Genomic DNA, 14,620 nt, shown 5'->3' on the forward strand with positions numbered 1-14,620 from the left:
AGAGGGGGGAAGCTCCTATTTTTGGTTCTTTTGTTCCAGTTTTGCTGCAGCTCCCAAGCAGGCTCCGGTGCTCTCCTGGTGGCTGTGCCGGTTCAGGGCTGTGCTGCCAGCTGAAAGCGTCTATTTGCTCCGTGCGTTTCCAGCAGCACCTTTGGGTGGCAGCAGCTGCAGAGGTTTCTCGTTGCTGGTTGTAGGAGGAGCTCCAGAGAGGGGTTTGCAGGCGGGGGCTGCAGCGCGTCCACCCAGGGACCCGTTTGCTTTGCGGGGACACGGCACCCTGTGCAGCACCCCCTGGGGGCCGGGGGCTGGCCCTTGCACAGGGGCTCGCTGTGGGGCCGGCTGTGCAGCCGCTAGATGGGGGTGCAAATACGAGCAAATTCGAGCAAACGTGAGCCCTGCCCGGCTCTTCCGCTCCCTGCAGGAAGCAGGAAAGGGGACGGGGACAGAGACTCGGGGCAACCCGGCTTGGGGTGCCTGGGGAGCCCGAGGTGCATTGGGGTGCAAAAGGAGGGCAGGGTGGGGGGGATGGCGTGGGAAACTCGGTGTGGGGCTTTCTGTGGGCACAAGGGTGTCCCTGCCCCGAGGGCTCTGCTGGAGGCAGCTGGGATGGGGATGCGCTCGCCCAGGCAATGTCCCCACGGCAGTGTCCCCATATCAGCCTGCTTGGGCCTGGCTGCAGGATTTGGGGCTGTTTGGCACTAAAAGGGGACTAAACACTTGATGAGACCACCCGTCCCAGACACAGCCTGGATAGTGTCTCTCCACTGTGTGTAGCTCTGGGGACAGGCACGATCCACATCAGGATAGTGCCCAATCCACTCTCCTATCTCCTCTGCAGGTCTCCTGTCCTCTGCTGGCATCCTGGGCTGGCCGGGGACATGGTGGTCCTGCGGGCTGGGCTCTGCCCTGGGCTCACCGAAGACATGATCCAGCTTCTCAGGGCGAATGGCATCAGGACAGGTAACGGAGCGGCAGTGGCGTCTTGGGTTGGGGAACATCATTCCCTGCACGTTTGAGGTGGCACCGCACTCTTCTGTGCAGGACCCGTTTGCCTGCCTGGGCAGGTCTGGGCTGCGGGGCAGCCCCTGGAAACCATCTCCAGTCTCTGTGGCTTTGGCTCATGGCTCAGAAGCTGCAGATGGGAGTTTTGTTAGAGCCTGATAGAGAAAAGGAAGGTGGGCACGGATTGACTGCCATGGGCACGCTGGACATTGACTGCAGGAGCTGGGGGGGCTGCAGCTCCAGTCCCTGTGCCCTGGAAGGGTGGTTTGGTGCAGTGTTTCTCTTGTGTCCTCCTTGCTGGATGTCTTCTGGGTCCTCCGGGAGGATTCAATGAGTCGGGACTTCTCCATGGGAGCAGGGAAGTGTTAGGACATGGTAGGGATGTCAGTGGAGGCTCCTTGAGGGACCATCACTTTTTATAAGGCATTTTGGGAGGGTTTGTGCATTTTTTCCTCTGAAAAATGCCCTGGCTTCTGGCACACTACACCCTGGGCACCCCCTGCTCTTAGAGGAGAAGAAAAAGACTTCAGTTGGGTTTTTTACTTGCTCTGAGAAACTGGATTAGAGCTGAGAAAAACACTATTTTGTTCTTGTTAAATGAAGTCTGTGGGATCCATTGGGTGCTGGAGCCATGGGTTTGGCTTCCAACTTCTTGTCCCTCATGTTATTTGCAGTGGTGGACTTTGTGTCCTCAGACATGGAGGATGTTGCCCAGAAGTGTTCCCTGTCTTACAAGGTAAAGGGTGATTCCCAAGTCCTGCAGTGTTAACCAGGGGGCTCAGAGCTGTTCAGCTCACAGGTTGGATGGGCTTATCTGGGAGGGCCTTCTGCAGCAGACGTTGTTGGCCCTGGACATCCTCAGTCCTGTTTCCAGACATCTCTCTGCCCACCAGGCGCTGGTTGCAGTGAGACGTGTGCTCCTGGCCCAGTTCTCTGCCTTCCCTGCCAATGGAGCAGACCTCTACGAGGAGCTCAAGAGCTCCACGGCCATCCTGCCCACTGGGAGCCCAAGGTCGGTACATCACCTGGCAAGCCAGCAGGTCTGTCCAGGGCTAGGCTTGCTGCAAAAGGCCATGGTTGCCCAGTGTAGGCTTTGAGTTTCAATGTGGTGATGCCATGAGCAGGCTCAATGGTGACCAAACCATCCCCAGAAGCTGTTTTAAAAACTTCCAGCCACAGCCTGACTCTGCCTTTTTTGAGCAAAATACGATTATTCTTCATGTTCTGTGGTTGAAAAGCCAGCTGGTCTGTGTCCCTTGAGGGAGCGACATTGCCATTGTCCTTGCAAGAGCCTGCACACTTTTGGGATGTGGTTGTATGTCTTACGTCTAGACTAGACAGCACGCTGCCTTCAGCATTTGTCTTGAGGGCTCCAAAGAGGAGGGTTATGGATCTGGAAGGACTGTTGAGTGATGATAGGTAAAACTGTCTAGTTCAAGCATAGAAATGAGTTACCCTATTGCATGTCCTTCTTCTTGTCCCCTGTCTCCTCACTGGGTTCTTACAGTGACTATGCAGAGAAATGCTGGGTATTCAAACCTTGCTTCCAGGACCACAGCTCTTCTCCAGCTTGGGACTGTCCTCGTGTCCCCCACATTGCAGATTTGCCGTTTCCCACAATGTGGAGAGAGCTTAGGGGTGGGAGGGAAGGAGCAGAGCCCGAGGCACATGTCTGCATTTGGGAAGGGGACTCTGGGGACTGCTGCTTCCCAATGCCCCTGCCATTCTGCCTGAAGATGTGTTGATGATCCCACCTTGTATTCAACCTGTAGCCTGGACAGGCTGCTGGACTCCGGGCTGTACACGGGGGAAGTGACAGAGCTCATGGGAGCACCGGGCAGCGGGAAGACGCAGGTGAGCGGGATGGAGGAGCGGACAGGACAGGCATGTGAAGGTGTCTTCAGGCACGTGGAGCAGAGGGACATGGGGGGGCTGGCTGATCCTGGTCTCTGCCTCTCTAGGTGTGCCTGGGCATTGCGGCCAGCGTGTCCCTCGGTCTCAAGCAGCATGTCCTGTTCCTTGACTCCACGGGTGGGTTCACCGCCTCCCGTCTCTACCAGATGCTTCGGGCCCGGGCAGAGGATGAGGAAGAGCAGGCAAGTTCACCTGGAGCTGCTCCTGCTTCTCCACTAAAACTGCCCTGGCTCTTGCCTGCAGACAACGCCCAGAGATGCTTTTTTTCTGTCCAGCTCTGCCTTTGTCCCCAGAGGCTTTTTTGGGTCCAAACTCTTCCTCCTGTGTCTGGGTGGGTGCTCTGATCAGGGACAGATGCTGTACTTCGGGTTTTTTCCTGGGGAGGAGGGGAGGGCTTCCTGTAGCTCTTTGTAGCTTTTGCTCACTGAGCTTGATCTGCATTGCTGCTTCCATCAGTGCACTGGGGACAACAGTGCTCATGGGCTGGAGGCAAATGTGGAAGAGATAAGGGTCAGGGTCTCCATGGCTTGGTATAAATGCACAGAGCTGGGAGCAGCTGGGCAGGAAGAATATGGTGGGTCCTGGAGGGGATGAGGCTGTTGCTGATGCCACTTTGTGCCACAGCTGGAGGCCCTGCAGCGGATCCAGGTGGTCCGTGCCTTTGACATCTATGAGATGCTGAGTGCCTTGCAGGACCTGCGGGATCGCCTGTCCCAGCAGGTAGGAGTGAGGCTCCAGGACCCTTTCCCTTCCCCAGAGCTGTAAGAAAGGCAGCAGAACTTGCGTGCCTGATGAATGACACCGGGTGACCCTGTCCTGGAGATATTTGAGCCTCTGTGCTGCTCATGATCTCGCAAAACTGCTGGATTTGTTACTCGATGTTGCACACAGCACCTCATCCTTTCAGGTCGTGAGCTCCATGGGACCTCTCAAGGTTGTGGTGATCGACTCGGTCTCTGCTGTGATTTACCCGCTGCTGGGCGGCAAGCAGTCGGAGGGTGAGCTGCTAGTTAGTACGTGCAATGGGGTTGCAGACCTCTGTTTGTCCTGGAGAGCATCTTCCTCCCATATGTGCTGTGGCTGGAGCTGGGGCAGGACGGGTGTGGGTGGAGCTGCTCCCAGGTTTTCCTTTGCAAGTGGATAAATGGCAAGTCTGTTTGGAGTGCTATCGCAAACGTTCAGGCTGGCTGTGGCTGTGCAAGCTTGTGCTGGTGGTCTGAAACGCAGCCAGGGGACAGAGGAGGCACTGAACTGTTTGCCCATGTTAAAAACTCTCCTTACAGTGTCACAGATACATCATGGTTGCTGGCACAGTTTGCAAAGCTCCCTTGAGGAAAGGACCATAAATCAGGAGTGAAGGGCTTTCTGCTGGCTGAGGTGCCAAGGAGGCCCCTCAAACACCTTCCAAAGGGTCTGGCACACCTGGGTGGTTGCCAGGGCTATTGCAGCAGGTCCCCTCACATCCATGGGCTGTAGGAAGTGAAGCTGTGAGCTGGAGAAGAGGGATCCTGTACCTGCTAAATTGACCTGACCAGCTTTTTCTGGAGCTCCTGGTCTTTTGTAGGTTTTTTGGCCTCAGGGCTTCTGAGGTGGGAAGGGAGAGGGTGGGACAGTTTGGGGATTGGTCTGTCCATGCTCCGTCCATTCAGCTGAGGTGCCCTGAAGTGTGCAAGTGCCACAGGTACCCTGGGGTGCTGGTGATGGAAATGGGTTCAAGGTGCCTGTGAACACCAGCGCTGGCACTAATTCTAGTGCTCGTGCAAATCCAGGCGTCACCTGCCTCCAAGGTGCATTTTGGGGGCTGCCACCCAGTGCTTTGTCCTCTTCCAGGCTTGGCCATCATGATGCAGCTGGCCAAGGAGCTGAAGACACTGGCCAGGGAGTTCAGCCTTGCTGTTGTGGTGAGTGTTGCTGTGGTGAGGAGCCCTGAGGAGGTTCTGGAGCCCTAGGAAAGGGGATCCCCACTCAGCTGGAGCAGGAGCAAGAGGCTTTTGCTCCCCAGTGTGGCTCTGCCCAGGGATTTCTTGTTCCAGCAAGTGTGTAGCAAGAACAGGGCTGATCTGCTCCCTGTTCTTATTGCTGTCCTCAGCCAACAAGGCATTCACTTGATAGAGCAAGGCAGAGTTAAGTACAGACAGATTAAAAGGTTGTTTCTATTTATTTTTGATATAACACCGTTTAAGGAGCTGGCCAGCTTACTTATGTGATCTCTTGCTTAGTTACCTTGGAGGAGCTGGGGTCTTGTTGGCCAGCTCTGTTGGCCAATTGTGTTTGCTTCAGTGCACGCAAACAGGTTGCTGTGACCACAATTAATGGGTTTGAATTGGGAAAACCACAACAGAAAATGATGGTCTGTTGAACCTGGCACTGGAAGGCATCAAGACAGTCCTGCCCTTGCTCTGATTAGTGATAAGGTGACAAGGACAGGGTGCCTGGAAGGATGCTTGGAAGCTCCAAGTTAATCTTTGCAGGTGACTTCAGCACCAGGAGTCACTGCAGCTTGCAGATACCAGTGAGCTCCTGCCTGAGCATGTACCTGGGACAGTGGGCTGTGTTCAGAGGGGATGGTATGGCTGTGCTAGGAAGGAGAAGAAAAGGCTTTACAGACATGGCAGATTGGCCATTATCTTCTGTTGATCTCCAGGGTTTTATTACAGCTGGCACTGTTTTTCCTGGGTGCTGATAAGCCTGTTTGTGCTGCAGGTGACTAACCAGGTGACGAGGGACAGCAGCACTGGTCTGCTGAAGCCAGCCCTCGGCCGCTCCTGGAGTTTCGTACCCAGCACCAGGGTGCTGCTGGAGAGCAAGGAAGCCACTTGGGAGAAAGTCACCACACAGCGTGTTGCTTCCTTGGCAAAGTCACCCCGGCAGGTGAGACTCCCCAGACCTGTCCCTCTGGTAATGGAGGAGCAGCTATGTGATGTGGACCTGGCTTTGGGGCAGAGGGAGGAGACTCTTTCTGCGGGTAGGGCAGGATCAGGCCTTGCCCGGTGACCCGTGGCAGTGGGAGAGGAGCAAACGCAGCCTGGTTGTGTGCTGTGGAAGAGCATCCGTTCTGCTCCCAACAGCCCAAGATCATATTTGTAGGCAGGTTAAATGGGTGGCACCACTTCCAATCCAGGTCACCTCATTCCTCAAATGTGTCTCGCTGTCCTGATGGCATGTGAGCAGTGAGGATCCTGCTGAGCTGGCTCTGACACCTGCAGAGGTGACTTTGGTTTGAATCCTGCTGATGTACGGGGCTGCGCTGCCTGAGCCTCCCAGCTCCAAACCTGCTCTGGATCCTCATCCAAATGGGTCTGGATGTGAGGGTGTGCTGGGCAGCAAAACGTCCTGGATGTGCTAAATGACAGCGTGTCTGGGGATATCTAGGAGCAAGATGTTCTTTACTAAATTGTATTCTCTATTTGTATCTATGTTCAGCAGACCCAGTTAGAATGAGGGCACTGGCAGAAAGAAATCCTTAAGGGGATGTAACTGGGGATTTTTGGCTCTGGGGCAGGAAACAGAGCCATGTGCAGGTTTACCTGTAAAATGCCAGTAGTGTGAGGTTAAGCTCCTGTTTCTCCTTGCAGCCGACAGGGATACAGGTGGAGCTGGATATTGGAAGCTGTGAAGCGCAGGAGCCGAGCCCAGCAACACCCACACAGGGGCTCTGATGTGAGTGGAAAAAAAAAAGTCAAGGTCCAAGAGAGCTGCAAAAAAGCAGGCAAGGGCACTGAAGGTTTTCCAGACTGTCTGAGTCCTGCAGGACCAACATGGAGCTCTTTTTCTGTGCTGGGGAGAAAATGAGCGTGGGGTTCCCTGGAGATCTCCTTGCTTCAGCAGATGCTGCCTGTGGTGGCTGGACTGTGTGAGCAGCACAACTGGGTCCTCTCCTCTGCTGCAGGCTTGTCTTCAACCAGCAGAGCCAGCCCTGTCCCAAGGGGTTGGCTTGGGACCAGCTGGCAGGTCCCTGCACAAACTCATGACTCCTCATGATGGTTTTGTTCCCCCCATAACTTGCTGCCATCTGATCCCGGAGCTCTGAGCATCCTTGGGCAGCCCACTGTCATCTTGGTTCAGAAATGTAAGAAAAAGATGTTGCACAGTGCTGTGGTTGTTGAGAGCTAGAACATGGAGGGGAACATGCCAGAGCTGTACCATTAAACAGTTTTTCAGTAAAAATAAATGTATTTTAAAGTTGTGTATTTACTTGCATTTCTGGGATGCTCAAGGTTGGGAAGGGGGAGGTTTGGCCTCAGGGTTCACAGGCTGGGGGGAGGAGGATGATGGTTCTCCTGTCTGCTGGAGACCTATGCTGATGTGGCTCATCCTTAAAGCAGAAAATTCAGCTTGTTATGAAGCTGTGAGTAAAGAACAGGTCTGCACAAATTCCAACCCAAGCTGTTCTATTTTGTCTCTCTGCCTGAGGTTCTGTAGGGGGAGCAAGGTTCACAGGGGTATGTGGAAAAGGGGATGGTCCAAACTGAAAACTTTTTGGTTATATTTGAACCAAGGGGACTTTCTGGCTGAGAAAGGGTGATAAAACCTGTTCCAGGCAGACAGGGCACCCCTCACCCCAAGCAGTGGGGATGCCTTTTTTCACTGAGGGCTTGTTTTCCCTTGATATTTACAAAATACATATATAAGCATGTGTTTATATGTATTATGTGCATATATATGTGTACCTGTATTTATAGCTTCTTGTGCTATACAGGGGATTGGACTAGGTGATCTTTCGAGGTCCCTCCTATCCCTAACATTCTGTGATTCTGTGAAGTCTCCGTGCACACAGTGGGAATCCTTCTGAAGCACATAGGATACCCCTCAGCCCTCTCATCCCCGCTGCTGAGATGGGGTCTCGAACCTTTGACCCTCGGAGCCTCCGCGTCCCGCGGGCGGCGCAGCCCTCTCGGCCTCTTGAGGGCGCCAGAGAAGCCGCCGCGCCGCCAGGGGCGGGCCGCGCGGAGCGCTCTATGGGCGCCGCTCTGGGCTGCTCTCTGTGGTTGGCCGCCGCGCGGTGGGCAGTTGCCATAGCGCCGCCGCCGCCGAGCGGAGGGTTTGGGGCCGACCGGCCAGGCGCGGCCCCGCTGCTCCCTCCGGGACGGGGCTGCCGAAGGAGCAGGTGAGGGCTTGGGGTGCTGCCGGTGTTGGGGAGGGGGCTGCAAGGGCTTGGAGGGGGTGGGGCCTTCGTGGGGCTGACAGGGTTTGGGGTGTGGGGCAGTGAGGGTGTGTGAGGCAATGGGGGGCGGGCAATGGGGCCGTGAGGCTGTGGAACGACCACTGCGGGTTATCGATGACTGTGGGGTGGGGGGATGGCTGTGAGTTGAGGGTGTGGGGGGATACAGGGCAGGAGGGGACTGCCAGGGCTTGGGGGGCACGGGGCAGGGAGAGCAGGGCTGGCGGGGGACAGGGAGAGGCTGGAGCGGGGCTGCGAGCACCCGGGGTTTAGTTTTGGGGAGGCAGACTCCTTCATGGGAAGTGCCTGCAGGGCTCCCTACCAGGGCAGGTGGGACTCAGGTACAGCCTCTTTTGTTTAGAAAGTGGCGTTCAGAAACTCTTCCCTTTTTTGAGTTATGCTCCCAAAGGCGCTCTGAGGTTCAGTGGGTTATTCTGCCCCAAACACTGTGAGAACTGAGGAATTCTGGATAAGCGCCAGCCTTCAGTACAGCTCTTCACTTAAATTGTTGTCTCTTTACATTTTGGCATGTCTGAGGTACTAATTTGTTTGGTATTGGTACCTGGGGCGGTGCTGCTGTGGTAAGAAGGACCCGGGTTATTAATGAGCAACTCTGCTCCGCTTCTGCTCCAATTCAGGGGCGCACAGCAAAGTGAAAGCTACGCAGGTCCCGCCTTTGCTGCAGAAGGCAAAAGGAGTTCAGATAATGAAAGTACTCGACTGTTCTTCAGAACAGTTTGTTCCTGTTAACTGGTCAAGGTGTTTCCTGTGGAGAAAGTGTTGACATATCATCAAATTGGTTTCTTACTGGTATTTCAGTGTGTGATTGCAGGTTCTTAAGCCCAGGCTGAGCCTTTACAGACCAAGGACTTGGCAAAGCAGCTAAGAATGAAGGTGCTCGATGTTATGACTGTCTGATAAATAAGAGTTGCACTTGAAAACGTCACGTGTTTTCAAACACTGGGAGGATGGCCAGGCTTACTGAGATACTGTAAAGGGAAGTATAATGTTAAAGTGTAGATAGGAATGTTTTAGTTTTATGGTTGCTTGATTAAGATATGTTCAGGGTAATGTTTAATTTGCTGAGACATAAAACGGTTTCATTTATGTGTTTTGTGTGAGCTCACTTCCTCCCCTCTGACACAGAATGGATCTTCCGTAGGCAGCACATGAGGTCTTGGACCTTGTTTTTGGAGAACTGTTTCATGGTGGTGTAGGAACCTATGGAATTGAGAGAACATACAAAATGCTGCTTTAGGTCTCCATTTCATTAGGGTGTGGAATGACAGGTGCATTATGAGTTTGCATTTTTGGTGTGTTTACATTGTAGCTGGTCGTATTTCAAAACCTTGAAGTGCATATATTAAGATAAATAATCATTAAGGCAGACACACGATTACATGAAACAAACAGAGTGTTTACCCTGTGGCGTCATTTCCATTGCTACCTTGTTTTCTAGAGCCAAGAAGTGGAACACAAAGCTGTGAGCTTTTATATGTTGTTTTCTACAAATTCCAGATCCCTGCACTTACCTACCACCACCCATCAAATACTGCGATCTTTTTAACACATTTTGTGTTTATAATGATGGGGAGGGCGAATCTTGCATTCATCCTTATAAACTTAATTCGTTTTGGTAGAACAATTGAGTCTAATGAACCCAAATAATTTACTCAGGCTATGGTCTTGTTTTCCAGTAGGGGTAATTCTCTCTGCCTGTGCAGTCACCTGGTGCAGCACTCTGTGGTTTGCATGTCCCCTCAGCTGGTACCAATGGAACTTTTAATTAAAAGCTGATTGCCTTGACACTGGTGTTCATGGGTTAGTGCTTAACTGCTCAAGTTTTTGCTGACTTGGATCAGTTTTAAAGCCATCATTTAAATAGTTCATGTAATTGTAGGGTAGAAAAAGTAGGCTGACATTCAGTCTTTCTCATTGGCAGGTACATGTGATTGAGCTCTTAGAAGTCAACTTAAAATGAGAGCTGAATACCATAATCTGCAATGAGGGCACAAAGCAAGAATATATATGAATTACATTTTGGGGTTGGTGGTCACTAGTTGAATTTATGACCAAAATCTATCTGTCTGTCTGTCTGTCTGTCTGTCTATCTATCTATCTTTTCTCTAGGCCTGTAGTTTTCTTTTTATTGTGGTTGACTTCAGTAAGGTTTTGTGTTGGTTTTGTTTCATTTGTTTGTTTTTAAATTGTCATTTTCATTTGCTGTTACACAACTTTCTACGTGTGTTGTTTGTAACAACTTAGAGAGACTGTAAACTCTTCAATCAGGCTTGAGCGTGATTTGAGCTGAATCTCCAGTGCTATATATAGAAGGGTTATTAAAACTCGTGCTTTAGACTTTGAACGAGCTTTTGCGTGGTGGAAGGGCGTAAGCAGATTTCTGTGCAGTTGTGGTGCTTTCATCTCCCTGTGCCTCTGACTCACCTAAACCCGCGTTGCAGGCAGGCTGGTGTCTTTGTGTCCGTGCATCTACCCAGGTAAAATGCTACCCTTGTCTCATGTGGGTTGGTTTCATGGTAAGACACGTAGGAAAAATTGTGTTTCGTTAGTTTTAGCCTACTTTCCTGTCTGTTACAGGAAGAGAGCATTTTCATATGTAGGTAGAATATCTCAGAACATCTCTAAAGCCTTTGACCAGTCCTGATGGATACAGAGCCTGATCCAAAGATAAGAAATTAGAAAGTATGTGGAACCAAGTACTTGGTGCTTAATAAAACACTTTGCTGTCAGAAGGATGATGTGAGATGCGTATAGTTGTGTGCACATGTTCCTTTTTTGGACACATCTGTGTGTGAACTGCTGCTGACCAGCAAAAAAAGATCTATTGGTATGTAGTAGTTAAAAACAAGGGAACTTGGTACTTCCTGAGTCTGAGCTCTGACTCCAAGCACAGTGTGGCTATAAATTACCTGAGTATTGCCAGTGGTCTGGTGTGGGCTGAATATTCAAGTATTGATCTGACTTCTCAGGGAAGCGTTACAGTCAATGCTGTGCTAAGGTCTGCGCCGCTGCGATGATGCTGCCATTTATCTGCCTGTTCTTTGTGCTCTGTGCTTCAATGTATTCACAGGTGCGAATGTTTCTCCAGCCCCCCCCAGATGTCCTGCTTCCACCGTGAAACCCCAGCCTGTCTCCCACTCCCCAAAACAATTCCAGTTGTTAGTTTTGATAGGACCTACCTGCATCTCTCCATAACACGCTTGTTTTCTTCTGCTTCCCAGGGATGGTCATTACAAGAAGACAGAAATTAGTACTTTGAACTCGCACCAGTGGGTGTTCAGGGAGCACAGAACACTTTGCAGGGATGAATGAGTGTAATGTCTGTTTCACAGGTGAGGAGAATTGCATCATCTCTGAATTGATGTCAGGAACGGAACTTGTCTGCATGCGAAGTCTTCTAACCACCTCACGGTATGTCCCTCTGAAGGTGCTTATCCAGTCTCCAAGGTACATTGCAAAGTTGAAAAATTACAGTTTTCTTTAGGAAACAGAGTATGACTGTCAGATCAAGAATTCAAATTTTGTATTAGTTTCTCCCTTCTTTCTCAGCCAGTTTCCTCAGCACTGAGAGATGGCTTATTCCAACCTCCGAAAGCCCTTTTTAGTATTTTAAATTTATATTCCCATAAGGGACTGTCTTTAAAAATAATTGTTGCTTTCTGAGACGCTGTTTATTCTTTTTAGTGTCTGTAAAATTGACAAATTCTTCACATTAATTGCTCTTGAGGTTTTCACTTTACTCCAAAATATTAATTAGGCTTCTTTCTCTAATGCCATCTGGCTTCTCTCCCAAATAGTCTTGGAACAGGAATTTTCTTGTTGTATTTCAGTGTACACTAAGATACTAATTTAACATCAACTTTTTTTTATGCTGCCACCTTTTTATTGATATTCAGAAGTTTGTGGGATATGCCTATAAGAATATGCATTGCTGAGTTTTGTTCCATGAACATATTGGTGCTTTTTATGACTTTGCCTCAGCCACAGTTCTTTGGAAACCTGCTGAACCTCCCGGGATGGGAGGGCTGGTGAGCAGCAAATTAATATTCTGCTGTATTATGGTGTTAAATAATCACAGCTGGGCTGGAACCACAACTGGTACTGCTGCTCTGTTGCAGTGAGGAATCCCTTCTCTATAGGATTGCCTTTGAATTTGTGTTATATGTATTTTAAAATGGAGCTTTTATTCATCTGGTGGAACAGGTTTCTTTATAGATACTGGGATTTAATAATGTGGAGAACAAACAGGCCCATGGTTTCCCAAACAGGTTTTAAAATGTCAAATTAATCATTAAAAGAAGGGAAATGTTTCTCTGTTTAGATTAACAAATAACTTACTGAATCCTTGAACATCTTCCTATATGTGTCCTGTAGTCAGGGCTAGCAGCAGACACGGATAGAATGGCAAGCTTGATGGATTGTTGAAGCTGGTTTTTGGTAGTTAAACAATAATGAAACTGTTATATGCTTGCAGGGAAACACTGCTCTCTGTGTGCGGACTTCGTCCTGGAGAAAGTTTCAATTGTTCCAAAGAAGGGCGATTTCTAAAATGCAGCTTCTGTGGCTCGTCGCACAGCTGTCTAAATTACCGGCTGTCTTGAGGCCATTACACAAGCATTACAAAATAGTTTGGAAACAGTTTATTTTTCAGATGCCAAATAAAGTGTAGATTTCCAAGTCCCTTTTGACTGTATAATCAAAAAAAAGTAGAAATTGAAGCTGGTGTTTATATATATAGCCTGATTTATGTTCTTGGAGCTGAGAACGCAGGTTTCTTCCAGTCAGAGACTGATACTTGTATAATTCATGCTGTATGTTTCTGGGATTGAAAGGTTTATCAGTTGTTGTATGTGATCGTGCATTTCCTTGTTGGCTTAGGCAAAGCTGCTCTGTTGTTGTGCATCTTCTCGTGCAAAGGGCTCTTGGGTGAGAGGAGTAAGATCTCATCTCGTATGCAGACGAGAAGCAAGAGGGAGTTGGTGCAGGTATTTAATAAAAAAAGAAAGCCCCAAACCTCAGCCTTCTTTTTGACAAACTTATTATGCTTTCTGTTTCTGTTATTATTTGTCCTTCTTGCTTCTCTGACTTGAAGACAGATCACAGACTGATTTTGCAGTAGAAATAACTAAATCAAGACTGTCATTCTGAGCGAAGTAAGAAATTTGTGAAAATAATTGAAATGTATTGTTTATCTTGCTGCTGGACCTTCAGAAATGAATTGCAATACCTACAAAATGTGCATAGAGACTGCAGTTGGAATTCAAAGCAGCAGTAAATGATTACTTGTCTGTAGCAAAGTAACGCAGTTAAAACCAAAGCACTTGCAGCATTTCTTTTTATCTGCCCTCAGAGACATCTTAAATCTGCAGAAAGCTTTATCTGATAGTCATGAGTGGTGCTGATACCATCTCTGAACTTTTCCATGGGTGAAAACCTATTTAAAGATTTTCAAAATGAGTATAGCTTAGAGATAATACATAACACATTTAATGCAGTTTTACCATTTTAGTTTGTTCACCTTTTGTTGCTTCAAATGCCATTTGTATCACATTTTCAAGCAATGTGTTCAACTGCATATAATGAAGCGTTTTCAGACAACAGAATGTGGGCCAAGCCTAATTCAGGAAAGGCTTTGTCTAAGTGAAGTAAGATGATCATTCTTGGAGTGAGTCCTGTCTCCTCATCAGTGCTTTCCCAGCGCTGTTCTGCTGCAAACCTCAGCAACTTGGTAACGGATTGTTACGGAGGCCTAAGCTTGTTTTCTTGCTTCTGGATGTGACTCTTAATAATGCAAGCTAAGGCTTCTATTCCTCTGGATTTGCATTGTCTTTTGCACTTCTTCTGTGAAACTCACTTGGCCTCAAAATAATTTTGTCCTCTCCTTTTTTTTTATATATATTTTTGTGGTTTGTTCTAATGTTCAATTGTTAGGATGCTCAAGGAGGCCACTCACTGTCAGCATTTCTTCCCAGAAGTGCCTTCTGTGAGCTGCGATACTTCTCTGGAAGTATTTAATTCCATTATAAATACACTACTGCTTTGAAGAAATGAAATATTAACAATTCCTCTCCCTGATGAGGTATTATCTGTATTTTATGTATGGAAAACTGAAGCGTGGAGAATGGAAGTGGCCCAGAGGCAGAGTGTCCATAACAGGGCTAGAAACTGAAAGCAAAAATCCTCAGCCCCAACTGTCCCATAGTAATTTATCCCATTACTAATCTGAAAGTAATTACCTAATGGAATTCAGGTCTTTTTTTAAAAAATAGAAATAAGTGGTATGTGAATTTGTGTGTGCAATCGAAAATGGGGCAGTTTATGCTGAACTATTGACCTGAGAAAAGTAGAACTCAAACGAGAAGAAAGTTCATGTTGATTTTACCAGGTTCTTGGTGGAATGGATCGTGTTGCAGGGAGCTTCATAGCAGCAGCAGTCAAGTCTGGTCATGCTGAAATGCCCGATAAGTTGTTATTTGTTTGGGATCTGAGAGCAGAAGTGAAGACGTTTTGAAGTCTTATTTT

At 49.0% G+C, this 14,620-nt stretch overlaps 2 protein-coding genes across 4 annotated transcripts in view; both read left to right on the top strand.

Annotated features, from left to right (window-relative positions):
- The first annotated feature begins 547 nt into the window (after positions 1 to 547).
- Positions 548 to 7,096, top strand: RAD51D (RAD51 paralog D). Its single transcript, XM_082068307.1, has 10 exons — positions 548 to 960; positions 1,677 to 1,738; positions 1,896 to 2,014; positions 2,775 to 2,856; positions 2,964 to 3,098; positions 3,541 to 3,636; positions 3,824 to 3,914; positions 4,747 to 4,817; positions 5,620 to 5,787; positions 6,492 to 7,096. The coding sequence occupies exons 1-10, from the start codon at positions 879 to 881 to the stop codon at positions 6,573 to 6,575; spliced, it is 990 nt and encodes a 329-aa protein (XP_081924433.1). The 5' UTR covers positions 548 to 878; the 3' UTR covers positions 6,576 to 7,096.
- An 814-nt stretch (positions 7,097 to 7,910) lies between these two features.
- The window catches only part of RFFL (ring finger and FYVE like domain containing E3 ubiquitin protein ligase), a 29,024-nt gene continuing 22,314 nt past the window's right edge, over positions 7,911 to 14,620 (top strand). For 2 of the 3 annotated variants that reach the window (XM_082068648.1, XM_082068646.1), the window contains exons 1-2: positions 7,911 to 8,023; positions 11,431 to 11,509. The gene's annotated coding sequence lies outside the window, so the exon portion shown is untranslated. Of the gene's footprint in view, positions 8,024 to 11,430; positions 11,546 to 14,620 lie in introns of all 3 variants that reach the window. The other variant, XM_082068647.1, reaches the window with a different exon arrangement.

This window comes from Streptopelia decaocto (genome assembly GCF_964273445.1).
Source record: "Streptopelia decaocto genome assembly, chromosome: 18".
Classification (NCBI taxonomy): Eukaryota; Metazoa; Chordata; class Aves; order Columbiformes; family Columbidae; genus Streptopelia; species Streptopelia decaocto.